Source organism: Carcharhinus amblyrhynchos, chromosome 3 (assembly GCF_965287045.1).
Source record: "Carcharhinus amblyrhynchos chromosome 3, sCarAmb.v2.hapA, whole genome shotgun sequence".
In the NCBI taxonomy this organism is placed as follows: Eukaryota; Metazoa; Chordata; class Chondrichthyes; order Carcharhiniformes; family Carcharhinidae; genus Carcharhinus; species Carcharhinus amblyrhynchos.
This window is the reverse complement of record NC_137326.1, coordinates 66,474,062-66,498,516: the sequence shown is the minus strand read 5'-3', so window position 1 is coordinate 66,498,516 and position 24,455 is coordinate 66,474,062. Positions and strand designations below refer to the sequence as shown.

General features: G+C 44.2%; 1 protein-coding gene across 1 annotated transcript in view; it reads left to right on the top strand.

The window, feature by feature from the left end:
• Positions 1–24,455, top strand: part of LOC145341392 (solute carrier organic anion transporter family member 2A1-like) — a 229,316-nt gene that overhangs the window by 74,196 nt on the left and 130,665 nt on the right. Inside the window, exon 6 of the mRNA XM_080186332.1 lies at positions 23,230–23,311. Coding sequence (XP_080042458.1) covers positions 23,230–23,311 — 82 coding nt within the window. The remainder of the gene's footprint in view (positions 1–23,229; positions 23,312–24,455) is intronic.

Here is a 24,455-nt window from a genome sequence, read left to right as displayed (position 1 = left end):
TAGGCCGGTTAGTTTAACGTCTGTTGTAGGTAAAATGTTAGAATCCGTCATCAAGGAGGAAATAGCGAGGCATCTTGAGGGGAATTGCTTGATAGAGCAGACGCAGCACAGTTTCGTTAAGGGGAAGTCGTGTCTGACAAATTTATTGGAGTTCTATGAGGATGTGTCTAGGGCGGTGGATAGAGGAGAGCCAGTGGATGTGGTCTGTCTTGATTTTCAGAAGGCGTTTGACAAGGTACCTCACAAGAGGTTATTGCAGAAGGTAAGGGGGCATGGAGTTGGGGGTAGGGTGTTAGCGTGGATAGAGGATTGGTTGTCAAATAGGAGGCAGAGAGTGGGGGTCAATGGGTGCTATTCGGATTGGCAGTTGGTGACTAGTGGAGTGCCCCAGGGGTCGGTGCTGGGGCGTCAGCTATTTACCATTTATATAGATGATCTGGAGGAGGGAACCGAGTGTATGGAGTCGAAATTTGCTGATGACACCAAGATTGGTGGAACGGCAAATTGCGCGGAGGGTGTGGACAGTCTGCACAAGGATCTAGATAGGCTGGGCGAATGGGCCAGGAACTGGCAAATGGAATTTAATGTTGGCAAATGTGAGGTGGTCCACTTTGGTAGGAATAATGGTAGGAAGGACTATTACTTACATGGCGAAAAACTGCAGCAGGCGACGGTGCAGAGGGACCTCGGGGTCCTTGTGCATGAGTCGCAAAAACCCAGCCTGCAGGTGCTGCAGGTGGTCAGGAAGGCTAATGGGATACTGGCCTTCATAGCGAGGGGGATTGAATATAAAAGTAGGAAGGTCTTTCTGCAGCTGTATAGGGCATTGGTGAGGCCGCAGCTGGAGTACTGTGTGCAGTTTTGGGCGCCGTCCTTACGCAAGGATATTTTGGCCTTGGAGGGAGTGCAGAGGAGGTTTATTAGGCTGATACCGGAGTTGAGGGGGTTGAGCTATGAGGGGAGGCTGAATAAACTAGGCTTGTACTCGTTAGAGTTTAGAAGAATGAGGCGGGATCTCATTGAGACATATAAGATGATGAATGGGATGGATAGGATAGAGGTGGAGAGACTCTTCCCGCTCAGAAAGGACAGTAGGACTCGGGGGCACAGCCTCAAGATAAAGGGGGGGCGGTTTAGAACGGAGTTGAGGAGGAACTTCTTCACTCAAAGGGTGGTGAATCTCTGGAATTCTCTGCCCGTTGAAGTGGTGGAGGCTGCCTCGCTAAATATTTTTAAGACGCAGGTTGATGGGTTTTTGATAAGTGAGGGGACTAAGGGTTATGGGGAGAGGGCGGGAATGTGGAACTGAGCCACGACAGATCAGCCATGATCTTATTGAATAGCGGGGCAGGCTCGAAGGGCTAGATGGCCTACTCCTGCTCCTATTTCTTATGTTCTTATGAACATCCCAAGTTACAAGTCAGGAAGTGTGATGGAATACCTTCTATTTGCCTGGATAAATGCAACTCTGACAACACTCAAGAGGATGGCATAGTGGCACAGTGGTTAGCACTGCTGCCTCACAGCACCATGGATCTGGGTTCAATTTTGGTCTTCGGTCAACGTCTGTGTAGAGTTCACACATTCTCCCTGTATGTGCATGGGTTTCCTCTGGGTGTTCCAGTTTCCTCCCACAGTCCAGAGATGTGCAGGTTAGGTTGATTGACCATGCTAAATCGCCCCTTCGTGTCAGGGGGACTAGCAGGGTAAATACGTGGGATTATAGGGCTTGGTTGGAATTGCTGTCAGTGCAGGCTCAATGGGCCAAATGGCCTCCTTCTGCACTGTAGGGATTCTATGAAGAAGCTTGACTCCATGCAGGACAAAGCAGCCCCCTTGATTGGCATCCTATCCACCATGTTAAACATTCATTCTCTTGCGCACCAGTGTGTACAGCCTACAAGATGCACTGAGGAATTCACCAAGGCACAGTTGACAGACAGTGATGGTAGTGGTAGTTCCACTGGATTAGTAATCTACAGGCCTAGGCTAATGCTCTAGGGACATAGGTTCAAATCCCACCACAGCAGCTGGTGGAATTGAAATTCAAAGAAAAGAAAAAGACAAAACTAAAAGCCTGAAGATTGGGTCCTGAACACTGGGGGGGTAATATGACATTAAAGAATAGGAAGCTAGGTAAAGTTGGCAGGGTAGCACTGTTAATCAAGTATGGCATTGGTCATTAGAAATGACCTTAGTTCAGGAGATCAGGATGTGGAATTGGTTTGGGTGGAGATGAGGGACAATCGGGGAAAGAAGTCACCAGTAGCAGTGATCTACATACTCCCAAATAGTAACCACAATGTAGGACAAAGCATATCAGAAGAAATATTGGCTGGTTGCGATAAAGAGACAGCAATAATCACGGGTAACCTTAATCTACAGATGAACTGGAATAATTAGATTGGCGTAGTAGCCTGGATGAGGAGCTTGTAGAATGTTTTTGAGATGGTTTCTTAGTTGGTTCTGGAACTAACTTGACAGCAGGTTATATTTGATATGGTATTGTGTAATGTGACAGGATTAATGAATTCCTGCTGTGTAAAGGAAACCTTAAGTGGCAACAACCACAATATGACTGAGTTTTGTATCCAGTTTGAAAGAGACAAGAGTGGGTCAGTCTAGGACTAGTATTTTAAACTTAAATAGAACCATAGAAACGTTACAGCAAAGAAGGAGGCCATTCGGCCCAAGTTGTCCATAGCAGCCCAAGGACACTTAGGTGCCCTTTCGAATCATAGAACCCCTACAGCAATTTGGCCCATCGAACCTGCACCAACTCTCCAATAGAGCATCTGACCCAGTCCCCATCCCTGTATTCCCATGTGTTTACTCCACAAATTCCCCTAATCTACACACCCTGGGACACTAAGGGGCAACTTAGCAAATCAACTTAACCCGTACTTCTTTGAAGTGTGGGAGGAAACTGGAGCACCTGGAGGAAACCCATACAGACACTGGGAGAATGTGCAAACTCCATACAGATCGTCACCCAAGGCCAGAATTGAACCTGGGTCCCTACTGCGGTGAGGCATCAGTGCCAACCACCTTTTTACACTCGGCCCATAGTCCTGTAGTTTACAGCACTTGTGGTGCAGATCCAGGTACTTTTTGAAAGAGCTGAGGGTCTCTGCTTCCAACATCAACTCAGGCAGCTAAGTTAGGCAACAAATAAGGGCAACTATATAGGCATGAAAGCTGAGCCAGCTGCAGCGAACTGGCATACTAGGCTAGGGAATAGATCAATCGAGAAACAGTGACAGACATTTTAAGGGATATTTCAGAATGCTCAGAATGAGTATATTCCTATGATGAAGAAAAATGCTAAAGGGAGGACCCAGCTTCCATGGTTACCTGAGAAGTTAGGCAAAGTATCAGACTTAAGGAAAAAACTTAGAACTAATATAAAGAATGGCAGAGAATGACTAAAAGGTTAATCAGGAGAAATACATGAGTGTGAGAGGGAGCTAGCTAGAAATAGAAAAATGAATAGCAAGAGTTTCTACAGGTATTTAAAAAGGAAAAGATTCAATAAAGTGTTGTTCCTTGAGAGGGTAACAATGGGAGTTAATAGTAGATAATAAGGAAATGCCGGATGAACAGAACAAATATGTTGCTTCTGTATTCAACATAGAGAATGCAAGAACATTCCAGTAATAGCTGTAAAATGAGAAGTGGAAGGGAAAGAGGAACTTAGTGAAATTACAATCATTAGGGAAGTGGTACTGAGCAAACTAGTAGAGCTGCAGGCTGACAACTCTCCAGGTCCTGGTGGACTTCATCCTAGGGTCTTAAAAAGGTGGTTAATGAGGTAATAGATGTGTTAATTTTCAAAAATTTCCTAGATTCTAGAAAGGGTCCACTAGATTGAAAAGTAGCAAACTTAAGGCCTCTATTCAAGAAGGGAAGGGGCTAGAAAACTGGAATTTGCAGGCCGGTTAGTTTGTCATCTGTCATGGGGAAGGTGTTGAAGTTGATCATTAAAGAAGTTATAGCTTGGCACTGAGGAAAAGGTAATCGGGGAGAGTCAGCATGGTCTTGTAAAAGGGAAATTATGTTTATCTAATCTATTAGCATTTTTTGAAGGAGTATCACGTACTATGATTAGAGAGGATGGAGGAGAACCTGTAGACGTTGTATTTGGATTTCTAGAAACAATTTAATATAGTACCACATCAAAAGTCATTACAGAAAATAAAATCTCAAGGTGTTGAGGTAACATATGATCATAGAATCATAGAGGTTTACAGCATGGGAACAGGCCTTTCGGCCCAACTTGTCCATGCTGCCCTTTTTTTTAAATCCCTAAGCTAATCCCAATTGCCCGCATTTGGCCCATATCCCTCTATACCCATCGTACCCATGTAACTGTCTAAATGCTTTTTAAAAGACAAAATTGTACCTGCCTGTACTACTACCTGTGGCAGCTTATTCCAGACAGTCACCACCCTCTATGTGAAACAATTGCCCCTCTGGACACTCTTGTATCTCACCCCTCTCACCTTAAACCTACACCCTCTAGTTTTAGACTCCCCTACCTTTGGGAAAAGATATTGACTATCTAGCTGATCTGTGCCCCTCACCATTTTATAGATCTCTATAAGATCACCCCTCCGCCTCCTACCCTCCAGAGAAAAAAGTTCCAGTCTATCCAGCCTCTCCTTATAACTCAAATAATCAAGTCCTGGTACTATCCTAGTAAATCTTTTCTACACTCTAGTTTAATAATATCCTTTCTATCATGGATAGAAGATTGGCTGATCGGCAAAAAATGGAGAGTTTGCGTAAATGGTCTTTTTCTGATTGGCAGGATATGACAAGTGGACACCCACAGGATCTGTGCTGGGGCTTCAACTTATTACAATTTACGTCAATGACTTAGATGAGGGAAAGGAAGGTATGGTAGCTAAATTTGCAGATGAGACAAAGACAGGTAGGAAAGTATGTTGTGAAGAGGACATTAAGTTTACGAATGGATATAGATAGCTTAATTGAGTGGGCAAAAATCTGGCAGATGGAGTATAATGTGGAAAAATGAGAAGTTGTTCACTTTGACAGGAAGAATAAAAAAAAACACAGTATTAATTAAATGCAGAATGCCAAGGTGCAGAGGGATCTAGGAGTTTTGATTTGATTTATTTTTGTCACATGTATTAGCATACAGTGAAAAGTATTGTTTCTTGCGCACTATACAGACAAAGCACACTGTTCATAGAGATGGAAACAAGAATGTTTCAGTGATAGTTAGGGTGTAGAGAAAGATCAATTTAATGCAGGATAGGTCCATTCAAAAGTGAGTTCTTGTGCGTGAGTGACAATAAATTAGTATGCAGGTACCACAGCAAGTAATTAAGAAGCCTTGTGTAATTCCATCCTTTATTACAATAGGAATTGAATGTAAAAGTGAGGATGTTATGTGTCAGTTACGCAGAGCATTGGTGAGATCACATCTCGAATGCTGTGTGCAGTTTTGGCCTCCTTATTTAAGGAAGTAAATGCATTGGAGGCAGTTCAGAGGTTTATTAGAATCTTACCCAGAATGAGAATAGGTTGGACAAGCTGGGTTGTTGCCACTAGAGTTTAGAACAGTGAGAGATTTCTTGATTGAAGTATTTATGATCCTGAATAGTATTGACAGGTGGACATGGAAAGGATGTATTCTCCTGTGGTTGATTTCAGAACAAGGGGGCACTGTTTTAAATTACGCATAAGAAGAGGAGTTTTTTTTTCTTCAGAAGGTTATCTGACTGCCTCAGAAGCAGGATCACTGAATGTTTATCTCCAGAGGTAGATAGATTCCTGTTAGCCAAGGGAATGTTTGGGGGTAGATGAGAATGTGGAATTTGAAACGAAAACAGATTAGCCATGAAGCTAGTTGAATGGCAGAGCAGGTACAAGGGGTTGCATGAGCTGATTTCTGCTCCTATTTTATCTGTTCATATTTTTGTAATACATTTGGAATAGAAAGTGGTGGTGACCGTGAAAATTATTGGTCTGATAAACCCACTGGATTCACATAAGCCCTTTGGGAAGGAAATCTGTTCTCCTTACTCAGTCCCACAGTAATGTGGTTAACTCTTACCCTCCCTCTGAAATGGCCTAGCAAGCTGTTCAATTCAATGGCAACTGGGGATGGGCAACAAATGCTAATCTTGCCAGAGATGTCCATATTCCATGAAATAATTTAAAACTGATGGCCTCTTCCACCCAGGACAGTGACAACAGATGAATGGGAACACCACCAAATTCCAATCCAAGTCACTCAGCATCTTGACCTGAGACTATATCACCGTTCCTTCACTGTCGCTGGGTCAAAATTCTGGAGTTCCCTCCTGAATAGCACTGTGGATATACTTATACCACATGGTCTGCAACGCTTCAAGAAGGCAGCTCCCTACCACCGTCTCAATTTAGAAGTTTTACTTTAGACTGTTCTTTGTTCTTCCCCATTACTATTTTAAACCTTTCCCAGTTATTTCCCCAGACACCTGACCCACTTTATTCCCAGGGCGGTTCCTATCCTCTGCATCTGAAGTCACTAATTATGTTTCTATGAGGAGCTCAGTGAATTTTGTGGTAGGGTGGGTAGGAAATAGCTCACACTGTCGTTCCGTCTTGGGGTAAAAAGTTCTGGTGCCATAATAAAATGGCACCCAGATAGATCAATTCAGGTCAGGAGTTCCAGATTACTCATTTAGGATTCTTGCAACTGGAGCTTCTACTGGAGAAGCTGGCAGATGTAAGGAACCACCTCACGTCATAAACGAGGGCACCTCTGGCATTGTCTTTCACTCATCTCTAGATGAGAGGACCAGGTGATATGCCATCAGTTGAGCCAATGTTCATCATTGCAGTGGTCTATATTATGTGGGGAGGTGGGGGTGGGAGCGGCATAGTGATTAGCACTGTTGCCTCACAGTTCCAGGGACCCAGGTTCAATTCCAGCTTGGGTCACTGTACGGAGTCTGCATGTTTTCTCCGTCTCTGTGTGGATTTCCCCTGGATGCTCTGGTTTCCTCCTACAGTCCAAAGATGTGCAGGTTAGATGCATTAGCCATGCTAAATTGCCTCTTAGTGTCCCGGAATACGTAGGTTAATTGGGATTAATGGGGTAAACATGTGGGGTGATGGGGATAAAACTGAGGTGGGATTGTTGTTGGTGCAAACTCGTTGGTGGACTGGCCTCCTTCTGCATTGAACAGTTTCTATAATTCTAAATTAGCCAGTCTTTTGACCTTATAAAAGCCCCTTGATTCTTGCTCCTCCTGTGTTAACCTGCAACTGGCCCTTCTTCTCATCTAGATGAGAGTCATTACTAAGGCAAGATTGCCTGCAGCCTACATCATTGACACTTTAGTGGATGTGTGAACAAAATAATACATTAAGTATGTTCTTTACAGGTTTCTCTCCAATTCAAAGGCAGCAGGCAAGTTAGCCCTTCACCTGGTCTCCATTTAGACATGGCAATTCCATCCCACCCCTTCCAGTAAAGGACATCCTGGAGGAGCAGGGATGTGTGTTCCTACCATTCACTGCAAATGGCGACATTTCTCTTTGACCAGGATAGCAAACAGCCATGTGGACACTTTTCCATCTGTCTCCACTCCCCTTAAGTTCATAGGGTGATCATTTCCTAGGCAGCATAGAAAGAATAACCACATGAAGCCCTTGTCAGCCATGACCATTCACCTCGGAGGATGCAGATTTAAAGTTGGGAGTTGACTGCTCTTAACCCACCATGTCTGTGGGAGACATTTGACCTACCTCTCTCCCTTCATCCTTGCCTCAGACTGAAGCTGATGGGAAATGGCATAGAATAAATGGCAGCTACTCACCTTGCAGAATCTTGATGTAATGTGACCCATGAGTCATGAAGAAAGCTGCTCTGCCTTCACCATGGAGAGGAGAACACAACTGAGCATGGCTGACATCCTGATTTATAATGAGGGTATTCCTTCAGTCAGCCAGTACTGACTTTGAACTTCACCCACCAGAAAAGAACCTCCTTCCACCTCAAGGAATCTCATTGATTTATGTGGTCAATGTCAGCTTCGAAAAATTATGTATGTTATCTTTCAAACTTGCTTCATCACCTTCTACCCTCCTGCTGTCGCCCCCCCAACTTCTCCCAACACTCAACCAATGTTACCATTCACCTCCAATCTGTCACTCTTGAATCTCCTTCTGTTACTCTGCACCCTCTCACAATCTACCTTCTCTCCCCTCAGAGCCAATACCTGTTAATGTCCTTATGCTCATCCTGAATCTGTCTCCTCCTGTTATTCGAGTCATCTATCTTGTCCTCGTCTGTTATCCACCCAATATGGCCTTCATCTACCACAGAGTCGTAGAGAAAAATAATCTGGAAACGTGCCCTTCAGCCCAACTCGTCCATGCCGAGCAAGTTTACTAAGCTGAACTAGTCCCATTTGTCTGTGTTTGGCACATATCCCTTTAAACCTTTCCTATCTATGCACCTGTCCAAATGTATTTTAAATGTTGTAATTGTACCCAGCTCTGCCACCTCTTCTGGCAGATCAGTCCATATACACACCACCTCTGCGTGAAAACGTTGCCCCTCAAGTCCCTTTTAAATCTTTCCCCTCTCATCTTAAACCTCTGCCCTCTAATTTTGGACTCCCCTATCTGGGGGAAATGACTTTGTCTATTCACTGTATCTATGTCCCTCATGATTTTATGAACCTCATAAGGTTACCCCTCATCCTCCTATGCTCCTGGGGATAAAGTTCCAGCCCTTCCAGCTTCTCCTCATAATTCAAACCCTGATATTGTTGTAAATCTTTTTTGCACTCTTTCCAATTTAATAACATCTTTCCTATAGAAGGGTGACCAGAATTGTATGCTGTAGTCCAAATGTGGCCTTACCAATGGCTGCAATTTTACCAGCTTGCCCAGCCCATTGAAGAGGCAGGTCCAGGACAGGATAGCCCAATCTTGGAGGGGAGAAGGAAGGCACACTGCACACTCTGCCTGTGATCGGTGGGAGGGAGGGGGCATGCTGCCGCTCTGTAGCTATGATCGGTGGGAGTAGGGAGGGTGGCTCATTGCCGCTCTGCAGCTATCACTGGTGAGTGGGGGGAGAGGGGGCACGATCGGTTTGGGCAATGGGGGGTACATGGTAGGGGTGATATTTCCAAGTGGTGTGGGGCTCATGATTGGCCACGGTCCCCCACAATTGTGGGGGTAGAGTTGGGTTGAGGCTGGCTACAGCAGCAGAAGCCTGACAGATCGATTTCTCTCCTCAGGCTGCTGCTGTTGTAATTGCACATGTGCAACCACCTAGGTCTGCACACGCTCAATAACTTCCTATGCTATTTCATCAATCTGGCTGGTGAGTTAAGCTCCGTCCACTGCCTCTAGTAGCTAGAAACAGCATAGTCCATTTTTTCATGCACTGAAGTGCATACGATTGGAAGTAAAGACTCATCCAAAAAACAGATTTGCAACTCTCCCATTTCATGCCAGTTGGACACTTAGAATTTTTTCATAAAATTCTGCCCCATGTCTTATACAGTTGTAATATTGCTTTGACCAATGAAAACAAATGTGCCAAATGCATTCTTCAACCCCCTGTCTACCTGTGATGCCACTTTCAAGGAACTGTGTACCACTGCCTCTATGTCTCTTTGATCGACAACACTGCCCAGGGCCTTATTATTAGCTATGTAAGTCTGTCATGGTTTGCCTTACCAAAATGAAACACCTCGCATTTATCTGAATTAAACTCCGTCTGCCATTCCTCAGCCCACTGACTCAGTTGATCAAGATCCCATTGTAAGTCTTAGACAATTTTCTTCACCGTCCACTACACTCCAATTTTGGTGACATCCGCTAACTTATGAACCATGCTTTCTATATTCTCATCCAAATCGTCTGTAAAAATGACAAACAATATTGGAACCAGCACCAATTTCTGCAGCGCACTGCTGGTCACAGGCCTGCAGTCTGAAAAACAACCCTCTACCACCATTCTGTCTCCTACTGGCAAGCCAATTTTGTAACCAATTGGGTTGTTGTCCCTCGATCTAACCTTACTGACCAGTCTCCTCTGTGATACCTTGTTGAAGGCCTTGCTAAAGTCCATCTAGACAATGTCTGCCGCACTGCCTTCATCTATTTTCTTGGTCGTCCCTTCAAAAAACATGATTACCCATGTGTAAAGCTGTGCTGCCTATCTCTAATCAGTCCTTGCCTTTTCAAACTCATGTAGATCCTATCCTCCAACACCTTACCCATCATTGACATAAGGCTCACTGGTCTGTGGTTTCCTGGCTTTTCCCTGCCACATTCCTTAAAAAAAACGACACAACATTTGCCTCCCTTCAGTCTTCCGGCACCTCACCTATGGCTGACAATGATGTAAATATTTCTGCTAGCAGCCCCACAGTTTCTACCCCAGCTTCCAATGGTGTACGGGAATATACTTGATCAGGTTCCATGATTTATCTACCTTTATGCATTTTAAGAACTTCAGCACTTACTCTTCTGAATATTTGTTTCGGATCTCACATCTCCTGTGGTTCATCGTTGATCTTTAAGGGGTCCTATTCTCTCTCCAGTTACTCTTTTGCCCTTAATATACTTGTAGAATCTCTTTGGGTTGTTCTTTACCTTCTCCACTAAAGCCATCTCAAGTACCCTTTTTGCCCTCCTGATTTCCCTTTTAAGTGTACTCCTACAGTCCCTGTAATCAAGAGATTCACTGGACCCCAGCTGCCCTATACCTCACATATACTTCCTCCTTTTTATTGACCAGAGCCTCAATTTCTCTCGTCATCTTCTCCTGCCAGACTTGCCCTTCACATTAACAGGAACATATTGGCCTTCAATTCATTATCTCACTTTTGAAAGCCTCCCATTTGCCAGACATTCCTTTACCTGCAAACAGCCTCCTCCAATCAACTTCTGAAAGTTCTGTGTAATACCAGCAAAATTGGCCTTGCCCCAATTTAAAACTTCAACTTTTCCTAACTATTTTAAAACTAATAGAATTATGATCACTGGTCCCAAAGTGCTCCCCCCACTAACATTTCAGTCACTTGCTCTGCCTTATTTCTCAAGGGGAGGTTGAGTTCTGATCCTTTCGTGGGGCCATCTCCATATTGATTGAGAAGTATTTCCTGAACATACTTAACAAATTCCTCCCCATCCAAGCCGTTAACACTATTGCAGTCCTAGTCTCTCTTTTTGAAGTTAAGGGAAGCACGGTGGTACAGTGGCTAGCTCTGCTGCCTCACAGTGCTTCACAGACCTAGGTTCAATTCCTGGCTTGGGTCACTGTGTGTTGAGTTTGCATGTTCTCCCCATGTGTGCGTGGGTTTCTTCCCACAGTCCAAAGATGTGCAAGTTAGGTGGATCGGCCATGATAAGTTATCCATTAGATTCAGGGGGATTAGCAGGGTAAATATATGGGATTATAGGGATAGGGCCTGGGTGGGATTGTTGTCAGTGCAGGGTCAAATGGCCTCCTTCTGCACTGTAGGGATTCTATGATTAAAAACTTATTATTCTTGCAGCTATCTGCGATCTCCCTACGTATTTGCTTTTCAGTTTCCCGTTGACAATTGGGGACCTATAGAACAATCCCACCTAAGTGATCACCCCTTTTTATTTTTCATTCCCACCTAGATAGCCTCACATGATGATCCCTCAGGAACATCCTCTCTAAGTACTGCTGTGATGTTTTCTCTAATCAAATGTTTCCCATCCTCTCTTGCCTCTCCTTCTATCCTTCCAATAGCATCTGTACTCCAGAACATTGAGCTGCCAGTCCTGTCCCTCCCTCAACCATGTTTCTGTAATAACTATGACGTGCCAGTCCGATACCCTAGGTTCAGCTGCCTTATCTTCAGGCCTCTTGCATTGAAATAAATGCAGTTTAATTCATCAGTCTTCTGTTGTTCCTACCATGTCCTTGCCTGTTTTGTCTATTCAACTTTCTCTCTTTAAATTCTGTGTTAGCCTCAATGTCCCCTTTTGTCTCACCACTCATTAGGCCTGGAGGGCTGAAGAGCCTGTTCCTGTTCATTGTTCTAGGGTTTCATCCACCTGCCAAACTAGTTTAAACCCTCCCAAGTAGCTTTAGCAAGTCACCCTCTCCAGTTCAGGTGCAACCTGACCTCTTTTACAGGTCACTTCTGCCCCTGATGAATTTCCAGTGTTCCAAAAATCTGAATCCTTTCCCCCTCTTCAGCCATGCATTCATCTGCTCTATCTTCTTAAAACCTGTTCTCACTAGCATGTGGCACCAGGAACAATCCAGAGGTTATTACCCTTGACGTCCTGCTTTTTAACCTCCTTATATTCACCATCTTCTCATTGTTTTTTTCTAACTACATCATTGGTACCAACATGTACCATAACTTCTAAGTCATCACCCTCCCCTTTTAAGATGCCTTGCAGTGACATTCCTGACCCTGGCACCAGAGAGGCAACACACTACCCTAGAGTCATGTTTTCAGCCACAGAAACTCCTGTCTGCTCCTCGTCATGGACATGCCACATCCCACTACCCTCTCTGGCTCTGACTGTTCCCTCTCTCACCAATACCCTGAGCTCAGCTCCATTGCCGAGCCCACTGACCCCCCCCCACCCTTTATCACTCTTGTCCATTCCCCAGACTCTTGCCCCATCTCCCTTCCAGTGTTCCCCAGCCTCTTTTGTCTAGCCTTCGCATACAATTGATGTTATGCGAGGACCCCTAGAAGGAGAAAACACCATCCACTGATTACAAAGTTGTGAACGAGGTGAAGCTCATCAGGTGCACATCACTTATGTACAGTTATAGAACTGAATGTTCTCAATTCACGCTAGTAGAAAACTTAATTTGGAGGACAAACTTAATTCTAGTGAGAAACCTTTTAATGAGCATGTAACGAATGCAAGGAGAATTCCCAACGTTATTAATCAGAAAGCTCAATCTGTCTTCAATTCAACAGTGAACAAAATGTACAGTTTATCCTGCTGTCAGGAAAAAGATTTTTGCCTCCCACCAAATTAAGTGCCCTCACCCACCTGTCACCGCTGGCAGGAATTCTGCCTAATGTCTTCCCTAATCAGTACAATTATTTTTCCTTGTCTTTTCTGAATATTTGCATACTTAATATTCAAGGATGCTGTCCTCACTTTTTGAAGACATAAAATCATAGAAACAGAAAATAGGAGTAGGCCATTTGGCCATTCGAGCCTGCTCTGCCATTCATTACGATCATGGCTGATCATCAAATTAAATGTGTTGACCTCACCTCCCTCCCCCCATATTTTCTAATCCCCTTTGCCCCAAGAGCTAGATATAATACCTACTTGAAAGCATACAATGTGGGCTGATTCTCCCAGCACAGCAGGCCTGGAGACTTAAGCAGAGGCCTGGAGAAAGCTTCCCGCTGGGCGCCACAGCCTCCGCACATCTCCAGCTGTCAGATTTCTGACATCGTCAGCTCTGCACCAGAAGTCGTCGTGGAAATCAATAAATTATTCTAGTGCTTATTAGCAGACTGAAGTCTCCAATACCATTGGCCTTTCCCTCCCACCTCGGGCCAACCCCACCAGGAGTATTTCACTCCAGCAGGGTTTACAACAGTTCTCCAGTAGCACAGAGCTGGTGGCCCAACCTCACTGGAGTGAAGGGGGGCAATGGGGGCTCCTCAGAGGAGGGACTGGGGGTAAGGTGGGTGTTCCCTGGGCATTACCAGCTTAGCTGTGCGAGCCTGGTACCCTGTACTGCCCAAGGGGCAAAGTGGCAATGCCCAGGTGACACCTTGGCACCGCTTATAGGGTAAGAAGTCTCACAACACCAGGTTAAAGTCCAACAGGTTTGGACTTTAAACCTGTTGGACTTTAAACCTGTGAGACTTCTTACTGTGTTTATCCCAATCCAACGCCAGCATCATTACTGCTTATAGGGGGCAGGGTCTCCGGGGATTGGGGACCCACTGCCACTCTACACCCAGCAGTGATAGAGGGAGCCAGTCATCGGGGCTGGTCATCGGGGTGGGGAGGGGGAAGTGGGAGTGTTGTCAGCCTGCCGGAGGAGTGGGGGTGGGATTGTTTGTGGTTGGGGCTAGCTCGGACATGTCCCAGGAGCCCAGTGATCGGGGGTGGGGGCATGGGGATCGGAGGGACAGCAATGCGGGGTCACGGGGCTTGCCAGTGATTGGGAAGCTGGTAGTGTGGGGCCATTGTGCATGCACCAATTTTGGTGCTGGCACACCACCACAAAGTACTTCCAAGTACTCCAAAATCTCATCCTTAAAACCACCCTATTTATTGTTTCTGCCAGAACACTGGTCCTAAATCAGTTCAGGTATAGACCATCCCTAAGGTACAGTGCCCTCCTGTGCCAATACTGATGCCAGTGCCCCATGAAATGGAACCCCACTTTTCTCTGCCAATTTGCACATGGCTCGGATAAGAAAGACCTGTCCTTTAGTTCCTCTTTCCTGATAATCGCCAAACAGGTCTATCTGTAAACTCTTTGGGGCCAATTTTCCCATTCTAACCACCACAGGAATCATAGCAGCCGAGAGTTGGAAAGGTCCATTGACCTTGGGCAGAATTTTCTGGTTTTGGGGTGAGCGCAGTCACAAAATCCCGCCATTTGTCTCGTCATCACAGTCTGTTTTCCCACCTATTTTAATATCATCCACAAATTTTGCTTTGTTACATTCTGTCCCTACTTGCAGATCATTTACACAAATTGTAACTAGTTGAAATTCAGAGAAGAATGTCAACTGATTACAGTCTATATAAGGCATCCACTAGTTTGCCATCCAAAGAAGGATGCATTTATCCAGACCCTTTGCTTTCTGTCAGTCAGCCAATCCTCTTTCCAAGCCAATACTCTACCCCCCACCCCTGGGATCTAACCTTCTGGATCAGTCTTTTATGTGGCACCTTGTCAAACGTCTTCTGAAATCTAGATATACCACATCCACATGTTCCCCACCACCCATCTTGCCGGTTATGTCCTCAAAGAATTCAATCAAGTTTGTCAAGTACGACTTGCTCTTCGTAAAACTGGGCTAAGACTGGTGAATTGAGCTTTGCTTTCCAAAAATCTCACCTTAATGATTGATGCCAGGAACTTCTTCACCACAGAGGTGCAACTAACTGGTCTATATTTTCTCATTTTTTGCTCCTCTTCTTTTTTTGAATAAGAACACATTACAGTGTTTTCCAATCCACTGGTACCTTTCCAGAATCCAGGAAATCCACTATTTCTGTTGCCACCCCCTTTAACGCCCTGGGGTGCATGCCATCAAGTCCTGGAGACTTATCTGCCTTTAATCCTATCAGTTTACTTAATACCTTCTTCCTAGTTATCATAATTTCACCAAATTCCTCTGTAGCAACTGCAGTCTTTAGGGGAAAAAAATTATTACCTTCCACTATGAAAACAGAGACAAAATTGTCTTTGGTTTAGTGTCTCTACCATTTTTGAGTTTCCTATTATCGTTTCACCATTATTGTCCTCTGAAGGGCCAACATTTACTTTCGCTATTCTCTTTCTTTTTTGTATATTTATAGCATCTTCTGGGATCAGTGCTTATTTTTTTTTGTTAGTTTCCTTTAGTAGTTCATCTTACCTCTCCTGATTTTGCTTTTTAGTCATCCTTTTGCTGACATTTTAAGTTCTCCCAGTCCTCCAGAGTCCCTCTAACGTTTATAGAATAACATGCCCAGGCTTCTGCCTTTATGTTATCCTTAACTTCCTTGTTAAATCATGGATGATTTTTCACCTTTTTACAATTCTTCTTTCTCTAATTGAGTATCTCTCTAAACATTTGTCACTGTTTTTCAACTGTCCTGTTTTTTAATATTTTTGCTCAGTCCATTAGGGCCAACTCCTTCGTCAGGGCTATAAACTCTAGTATTAGCTTTAAAGTTTAAAGTAATGTTTATTTATTTGTGTCACAAGTAGGCTTACATTCACACTGCAATGAAGTTACTGTGAAAATCCTAGTATGCGACTCTTTCTTCACTCTTTCAATCTGAATTTGAAATTCTAGGGTGCTGTGATCAGTCCTTCCAAGAGGATTCTTAACTAAAGGACCATAATTGCTGGCCAGCCAGTGATGCATATGTGCCACAAATAAATAAAAAAATTATCTATCCTTCCTCATTACATAATACCAAATCAAAAGTAGCCAGTTCTTTGGTTGATTCCAGGACATGGAGGGGGTGCAAAGGGGATTCACCAAAATGTTGCCTGGGTTGGAACATTTAAGTTATAAAGAGAGGTTGGATAGGCTTGGGTTGTTTTCTCTGGGATAAACCCAGTCCAACGCCAGCATCTCCACATCATGACTTGTTTTCTCTGGAGTAGAGAAGACTGAGGGGTGACCTGTTTGAGGTATTCAAGATTATGAGGGACATGGGCAGGATGGATAGGGACCAGCTGTTACTCTTCTTTGAAAGGTCAGTTACGAGGGGACACAAGTTAAAAGTGAGGGGTGGGAGGTTTTGGGGGGATTTTACTCAGGGTGGTGATGGCCTGGAATGCACAGGGCGGCACAGTAGCACAGTGGTTAGCACTGCTGCTTCACAGCTCCAGGGACCTGAGTTTGATTCCTGGCTTGGGACACTGTCTATGTGGAGTTTGCACATTCTCTTCATGTCTGTGTGGGTTTCCTCCGGGTGCTCCGGTTTCCTCCCACAGTCCAAAGATGTGTGGGTTAGGTTGATTGGCCATGCTAAAATTGCCTCTTAGTGTTTTGAGATGCGTAGATTAGAGGGATTAGTGGGTAAACATGTAGGGATGGGGGGTAGGGTCTGGGTGGGATTGAGGTCGGAGGAGACTCGATGGGACGAATGGCCTCTTTCTGCACTGTAGGATTTCTATGATTCACTGCCGGGGAGGGTGGTGGAGATGGGATGCCTCACTTCCTTTAAAAAGTACCTGGATAAGTACTTGGCATGTCATAACATTCAAGGCTATGGGTCAAGTGCTGGCAAGTGGGATTGAGTAGGCAGGTCAGGGCCTTTCATGCATCGGTGCAGACTCAATGGGCCAAAGGGTCTCTTCTGCCCTGTAGTATTCTGTGATTCTGTGAAATGTTGCACTAAGAAATAATCCCTCATACACTCTGAATCTTTCCTTGAAGTTACCCTTGCCGAATTGATTAATCCAGTCAATATGCGTAATTACTGTTGTACCCTCCTCACAAGCCCTCATATTCCCTGGTTTATGTAATGCCCCACTTTGGAAGTACTATTCGAGGGCTTGTAAATTACTGTTACCCTTGTTTTATATTTCCACCAAGACTGATTCAACATTTTGGTTCCTAGTGCCAATATCATTTCTTAATACAACCTTGCTGTCATCCTTAATCAATAAAGAAACTCCACCTCCTGCTCCTTTGTCTATCCTTTCGGAACACTGAATCGTTTGGACTTCAACGCAGATAAATGTGTAGTGGTCCATTTTGGCAGGTCCAATGGGATGAAGGAGTACAATATCAAGGGGAAGACTGTTAGCAGTGTTGAGGAGCAGAAGGACCTTGGGGTCCGGGTCCATAGGACTCTTAAATCGGCCTCGCAGGTAGAAGATATGGTCAAGAAGGCGTATGGTGTGCTAGCCTTCATTAATCGAGGGATTGAGTTTAGGAGTCCAGAGGTAATGCTGTAACTTTATAAGACCCTCGTCAGACTCCACTTGAAGTACTGTGCGCAGTTCTGGTTGCCTCACTACAGGAAGGATGTGGAAGCTATTGAGAGGGTGATTTACAAGGATGTTTCCTGGATTGGGAGGCATGCCTTATGTGGATAGGTTGAGGGAGCTAGATCTCTTCTCCCTGGAGAGACGAAAGTTGAGAGGCGACCTGATAGGGGTTTATAAACTGTTGAGAGGTATAGATTGGGTGGATTCCCGGAGGCTATTTCACAGGCCTGAAATGGTTGCTATGAGAGGACACAGGTTTAAGGTGCTTGGGAGCAGGTACAGAGGAGATGTCAGGGGTAAGTTTTTCACTCAGAGGATGGAGTGAGTGGAATCGGCTGCCGTCAGTGGTGGTAGAGGCAAACTTGCTGGGGTCTTTTAAAATTTCATGGGATTTAATGGGATTGGAAGTTATACATAGTTCTATGGCCTGGTAGGTATAGATATGATCGGCGCAACTTGTGGGCCGAAGGGCCTGTTTGTGCTGTAGTCTTCTATGTTCTATGTTTAACTCACAACTCCTGATCCTTACAGCACTTGAGGTACAGAGCCAGGTACTTTTAAAAAAGTTTAGGGTCTCTGCCTCCACCAGCAACTCAGCAGTGAATTCCACACACCTCTCTGTAAAAACATTTTTCCTCATATTTCCTCTAATCCTTCTGCTTGAATCTATGGCCCATGGTTTTTAAAAGTCAACACCTTCACCAATGAAGGCCAGTGATGTGTTCACTGTTTAAATTTCCTTCATGATTTGTTATTGTTAGATGCAGTGTCTCTTTAAGGACTCATTCTCTTGATTTGTCCCTTTATTTATTTAATTTGGTTTAATTGGTTTAAACGCAAAATAGTATTAATGATAGATGATTGATGATTAATGATAAACTTGACAAATGTTGGTTTCTGTTTCTCCAAATGCTTACTGCTTTTTGATGCACTGTCTCTTTAAGGGGCTGCTCCTTTAATTTGTTCTTCAGTTTGTTTATTTTAGTTTAATTGGTTTAACTCCAAAATAGTACAAATGTATTCAAAACTGGCCAAATGGCTTCCACTCATTGAGCATGAGAAACTAATTAGCCATCAGTATGCCACATCAGAGATTGGAGGGCACATTTTGGGTCACACATCTCATTTACATTTTATCATCCCACAGAGGGCTCCAGATGCCACTTTGGTCATCTCGCTGTGTTTGTTAGCATCTCAGGACAAAGCTGCCTCAGCTACCATGCAAATAACATAGCAAAAGCAATGGAGCCTGATAGTTCTCATAGGTTTCTTATTCAGAGCTTCTCTTTCTTGGCCCTTTAATCATTCTTGTCTTTGATGTTTTATTTCAGAGAAAAGGCAAAAGGACTAATAGATCCATGGTTCCAGCCATGTTTCTAATACTAATTCACTAATACTGATTTCCTTCAGCTCCTCACTAAAACTGGTTTCTCTCAGAACTTCTGGTACATTATTCATGTCTTCCTTTGTGAAGACAGAGCAAAGTGTGAATTTAGTTCCTCAGCCACTTTTTTGTTCCCTTGTTGTAAATTCTCCTTTTTCTGACTGTACGGAGCCTACATTTGTTCTTGTCAATCTTCTCCTTACATATCTGTAGAAACATTTACAGTCAGTTTTTATGTTCCCCTCTAACTTACTTCCATACACTACTTTCCCCTTCTGAATCAATCCCTTGGTCCTCCTTTGCTGAATTTTAAACTGCTCCAATCCTCAGGTCTATTGATTTTTCTTGCCAATTTGTATGCTTCTTTGAATCTATAATCTATCTAATTTCCCATGTAAATCTTGGCTTGATCACAGTTCCCTTACCACTCTTGTGCCAAATAGGAATAAACAACTTCTCAGGTTAAGGCACAACAAGTTCACAGGTTAAGGCACAAAACTTTAGGCTCGTCTTTTTAACATACTGGTTTCACTGAGGCCCTTTTTGAATCAGGCCCTTTGTTTCTCTGCCTATAACTTTTCCTATTCCCATTTCTACCTTTGGTTTTTGGCCTTAAATTCTCCCTCCTCTGACTCTTTGCATAGGTTCCCATCCCCGCGTCATTTTAGTTTAAACCCTCCTCAACCACTCCAGCAAGTACTCCACTTAGGACATCAATCCTGGTCCTGCCCAGATGTAACCCCACAAGCTTTTGGGGTTTGTCCTTTTGTCAGGTGATGAAGGGACAAACCCCAAAAGCTTGTGAGTTTACTATCAAATAAATCGGTTGGACTTAAACCTGGTGTTGTCAGACTTCTTACTGTGTTTACCCCAGTCCAACGCTGGCATCTCCACATCAGATGTAACCCTTCCAGCTTGTTGTACTGCTCCCATCCCCTTCAGAATCAGTCCTAATGCCCCAGGAATCTGAAACCCTCCCCCTACCATCATCTCTTCAGTCATGTATTCATCCAATATATCCTGCAGTGAAGCAGTTGAGGCTATCTCATTGAATGTTTTTAAGGCAAGGATAGGTAAATTTTTAAACAATAAAGGAATTAAGGGTTATGTTGAACAGGCAGGTAGGTGGAGCTGAGTCCACAAAAACACCAGCCATAATCTTATTGAATGGCGGAGCAGGCTCAAGGGCCAGATGGCCTATTCCTGCTCTTAGTTCTTATGTTCTTATGAATCCATTATAATTATTGCATTCTCACACTTTTCACTCCGCCCCTCTGCAGCAGAGCCAACCATGGAGCAATGAATTTGGCTGTTGCTACTTTCTCCTGAGAAGCCATTTCCCTCAAAAGCATCCAAAGCAGTATATCTGTTTTTCAGGGAAATGACCACAGGGGACTGCTGCACTGACTGCTTTTCCTTCTTGCTCTGCCTGGTGGGTCTTCCATTCTCCTCCTACCTGGGGAATCTTGGCCTATGGTTGCTTCCTGGTGTACCCAGCCACCACTCCAGCTTCCCAACCTAGGCTTCCAGCAGCTGCAGCTGAATACACTTCCTGTATATACGCTGGCCCTGAGCACTGGAAATGTTCCCGACCTCTCACATTGTGCACGAAGAGCATACTGTTGATTGGAGTTCTCCTGTCATGACTTACTCCTTTATATTAAACTTTTAGAAGATGTTTGCTATCAGATTATATCCAGTTCTCCAGGGCCCATCTTTCCTGCTCCTTGTTACTACTGAATATAACCCTTACAAGCTATAAATCACAAAAAGACCTAAAACTACAAATGATAAGAGTATTAAATATTTATCCAACTTTACTCACTATATACAGATCAGTTCTGTTCTTTGTGTCTTCAATTACTGCAGCAGGGCCAGACCACTCTCTGAAGATTGAAAAGTTAGAAAGCAAGGAGAAAAAGCAAAAATCCCTTCTTTCCCCATAGCATGTGCCTCCAATAGTCCCTTTCTTAAATAGAGCTAAGGAGGGGCAGCTCAATATTTCAGGATGTCAGATCTTCAGGAAAGACAGTGAAGGAGATAAAACTGATTGGGTGTTGCAATTTTGATTAGGGAATCAATTACAGCAGTAAGGAAGGATGACATCTTAGAAGGCTCATCAAATTAAGCCATATGAATAGGACTTAAAAACCAAAAAGAAGCAATCACTTTGCTGGGTGTGTTCTATAGACCCCCTAACAGTCCAAGGGAAATAGAAGAGCAGATATGTTGGCGAATTTCAGAGAAGTGTAAAAGTAATAGGATAATTAATGATAATGTGGGATTTCAACTTCTCCATCATTAACTGGGGTAGTCATAGTGTGAAAGCTTTAGAGGGAGTAGAATTCTTAAAATGCGTCCAGGAGAACTTTTTAAGCCAGTAATTAGAAGTCTGACAGGACTAGGAACGAGCCTGAACTTGTAGTCGAGGAGAATACTGCGATACCAGGTAGCAGACTAGACGGGATTGAGGTACATAAGGAGGAAGTGTTGGCAATTCTTGAGAGTATGAAAATAGATAAGTCCCCTGAGCCAGATGGGATTTACCCTAGGATTCTCTGGGAGGCTAGGGAGGAGATTGCAGAGCCTTTGGTTTTGATCTTCATGTCGTCATTGGCTTCAAGTGTAGTGCCGGAACACTGGAGGATAGTAAATGTTGTCCGCTTGTTCAAGAAGGGGAGTAGAGACCATCCTGAGGATTATAGACCAGTGAGTCTTACTTCTGTTGTGGGCAAAGTTTTGGAAAGAATTATAAGGGATAGGATTTATAATCATCTAGAGGGAAATAAATTGATTAGGGATAGTCAACACGGTTTTGTGAAGGGTAGGTCGTGCCTCACAAACCTTATCGAGTTTTTTGAAAAGGTGACCAAAGAGGTGGATAAGGGTAAGGCAGTTGATGTGGTGTATATGGACTTTAGCAAAGCATTTGTTAAGGTTCCCCATGGTAGACTACTGCAGAAAATGCAGATGCATGGGATTGAGGGTGATGTAGCAGTTTGGGTCAGGAATTGGCGAGCTGATAGAAGACAGAGGGTGGTGGTTGATGGGAAATATTCGACCTGGAGTTCAGTTACAAGTGGTGTACCTCAAGGATCTGTTTTGGGGCCACTGCTGTTTGTCATTTTTATAAATGACCTAGATGAGGGTGTAGAAGGATGGATTAGTAAATTTGCTGATGACACCAAAGTTGGAGGAGTTGTAGACAGTGAGAATGGATACTACAGTTTGCAGAGGGACATAGATAAGCTGCAGAGCTGGGGTGAGAGGTGGCAAATGGAGTTTAATATGGAAAAGTGTGAGGTGATTCACTTTGGTAAGAGTAACAGGAGTACAGAATATAGGGCTAATGGAAGGACTCTTAGTAGTGTTCACGAGCAGAGAGATCTTGGGGTACATGTGCATAGCTTCCTGAAAGTTGGCACCCAGGTTGATAAGGTTGTTAAGAAGGCGTGTGTTAGCTTTTGTTAGTAGAGGGATTGAATTTCGGAGCCATGAGGTCATGATACAACTGTACAAAACTCTGGTGCGGCTTGGAGTATTGCGTACAGTTCTGGTCACCACATTATAAGAAGGATGTGGAGGCATTGGAAAGGGTGCAGAGGAGGTTTACCAGGATGTTGCCTGGTATGGTGGGAAGGTCTTATGAGGAAAGGCTGAGGGACTTGAGGCTGTTTTCGTTAGAGAGAAGAAGGTTATGAGGTGACCTAATTGAGGCATACAAGATGATCAAAGGATTGGATCAGGTGGACATCCTTTCTCCTCGGATGGTGATGGCTGACACGAGGAGACATAGCTTTAAATTAAGGCAGAGGGAGATAGACTTTTAATCAAAAAGGGGGTGAAAGGTTATTGGAAATGTTTAGTTGAGGTTACAATCAGATGAGTCATACCTTCATTACATGGCAGAGCAGGCTCAAGGTGTCAAGTGGCCAACTCCTGCTCCTAATTCGTATGTTTGTATGTATAATTGAATATCACAGTCTTACTCCATCTCTCTTTTGATACTTCTCTCACCAAAGCTGAGCTTTTTGTGATTTAAAAAACCTGCCAAAAAATTTAATTGCTGCAATCCGTGCTAGTCTTCATGGATAGGTTCAGTCTTGTGTCATCCATTCTGCTCTACGGATATATAATCTGCAAATATGATCACTTTATTTTGTAGAAGTCAGGCAGTCAATCTGATATGCTAAGTGAGATGGAAGAAAAAAGGATGGAAGAAATGTCAATCAGAGAGTTCATCAAGGGTAAGTCTTCAAGTTGAAGCAATTTTCAACAAATGTGTGACACTTCTTTAATATGTTTCTCGTCTATCAAACCTATAGCTGATTTCTACACTCCTCCTGTAATTTGTGTCGTCTCCATTCTGATTTATGTAAACTGTGCTGTGATATGTGCATTTTCTGTTTTGGTTTGTGTATTAGAGTTATAGGGTGCAATGTTACAAAAAGAATCCAAATACCAAACAAGCAAGAAAACAAGAGAATCACACTTTTTTTGGGGGGTGAGTTGCAAGTTGCAATCTTATGGCACTTAGTGCAAGAAAAGTGCCAGGATTTTATTCTCAACAGCAGTAGGGGAGGTGTGCTTGAGCTTGGTGGGGAAGCTGACTGCTAATCTCTAGGGGCACATTGCCCAAGCGCCCCAATATCTCAGTGTCATAGGAGATCTCTTGTCAACTCCCACACTTGCCCCATAAACATGCCTTCCCTAACCCCCGTATTCCCCATCCCATGGACATAAGGCAGCCCCCATCACAAATCGCCTACTGCTGTGCTGGTCTCCCCGCACCCACCCTATAGACATCAGACACACCCTCCCAATTACCCTTATCTGCAGAGTTCCCTCCCTCTCACCCCAATCACCCCTCTGTAGGTTTCCCTTCTCGCAACATTTGTCACCCCTGGAGACTTCCCTTTTCACCCTGATCACCACCCTGGCAGAGTTCCCTCCCTGCCCAATCGCCACACTGGCAGAGTACAGAGTCCCCTCCCTTCCTAATTGCTACCCCAGTAGAATGCAGAGTTCCCTCCCTGCCCAATCGCCACACTGGCAGAGTACAGAGTCCCCTCCCTTCCTAATTGCTACCCCAGTAGAATGCAGAGTTCCCTCCCTCCCACCTCCATGGAGCTCACATTCCTTCCCCCACCATAGCTCATCCCTGCCACCATAGCTCCTCTCCCCACCATAGCTCCTCTCCCCACCATAGCTCCTCCCCCCTACCATAGCTCCTCCCCCCACCATAGTCTCCCCCACCCACCATAGCTCCCTCCCCCTTAGAACATAGAACAGTGCAGGCCCTTCGATCCCCAGTGTTGTGCTGAGCTATGTCTGAACCCAAGATCAAGCTATCCCACTCCCTATCATTCTGGAGTGCTCCATGTGCCTATC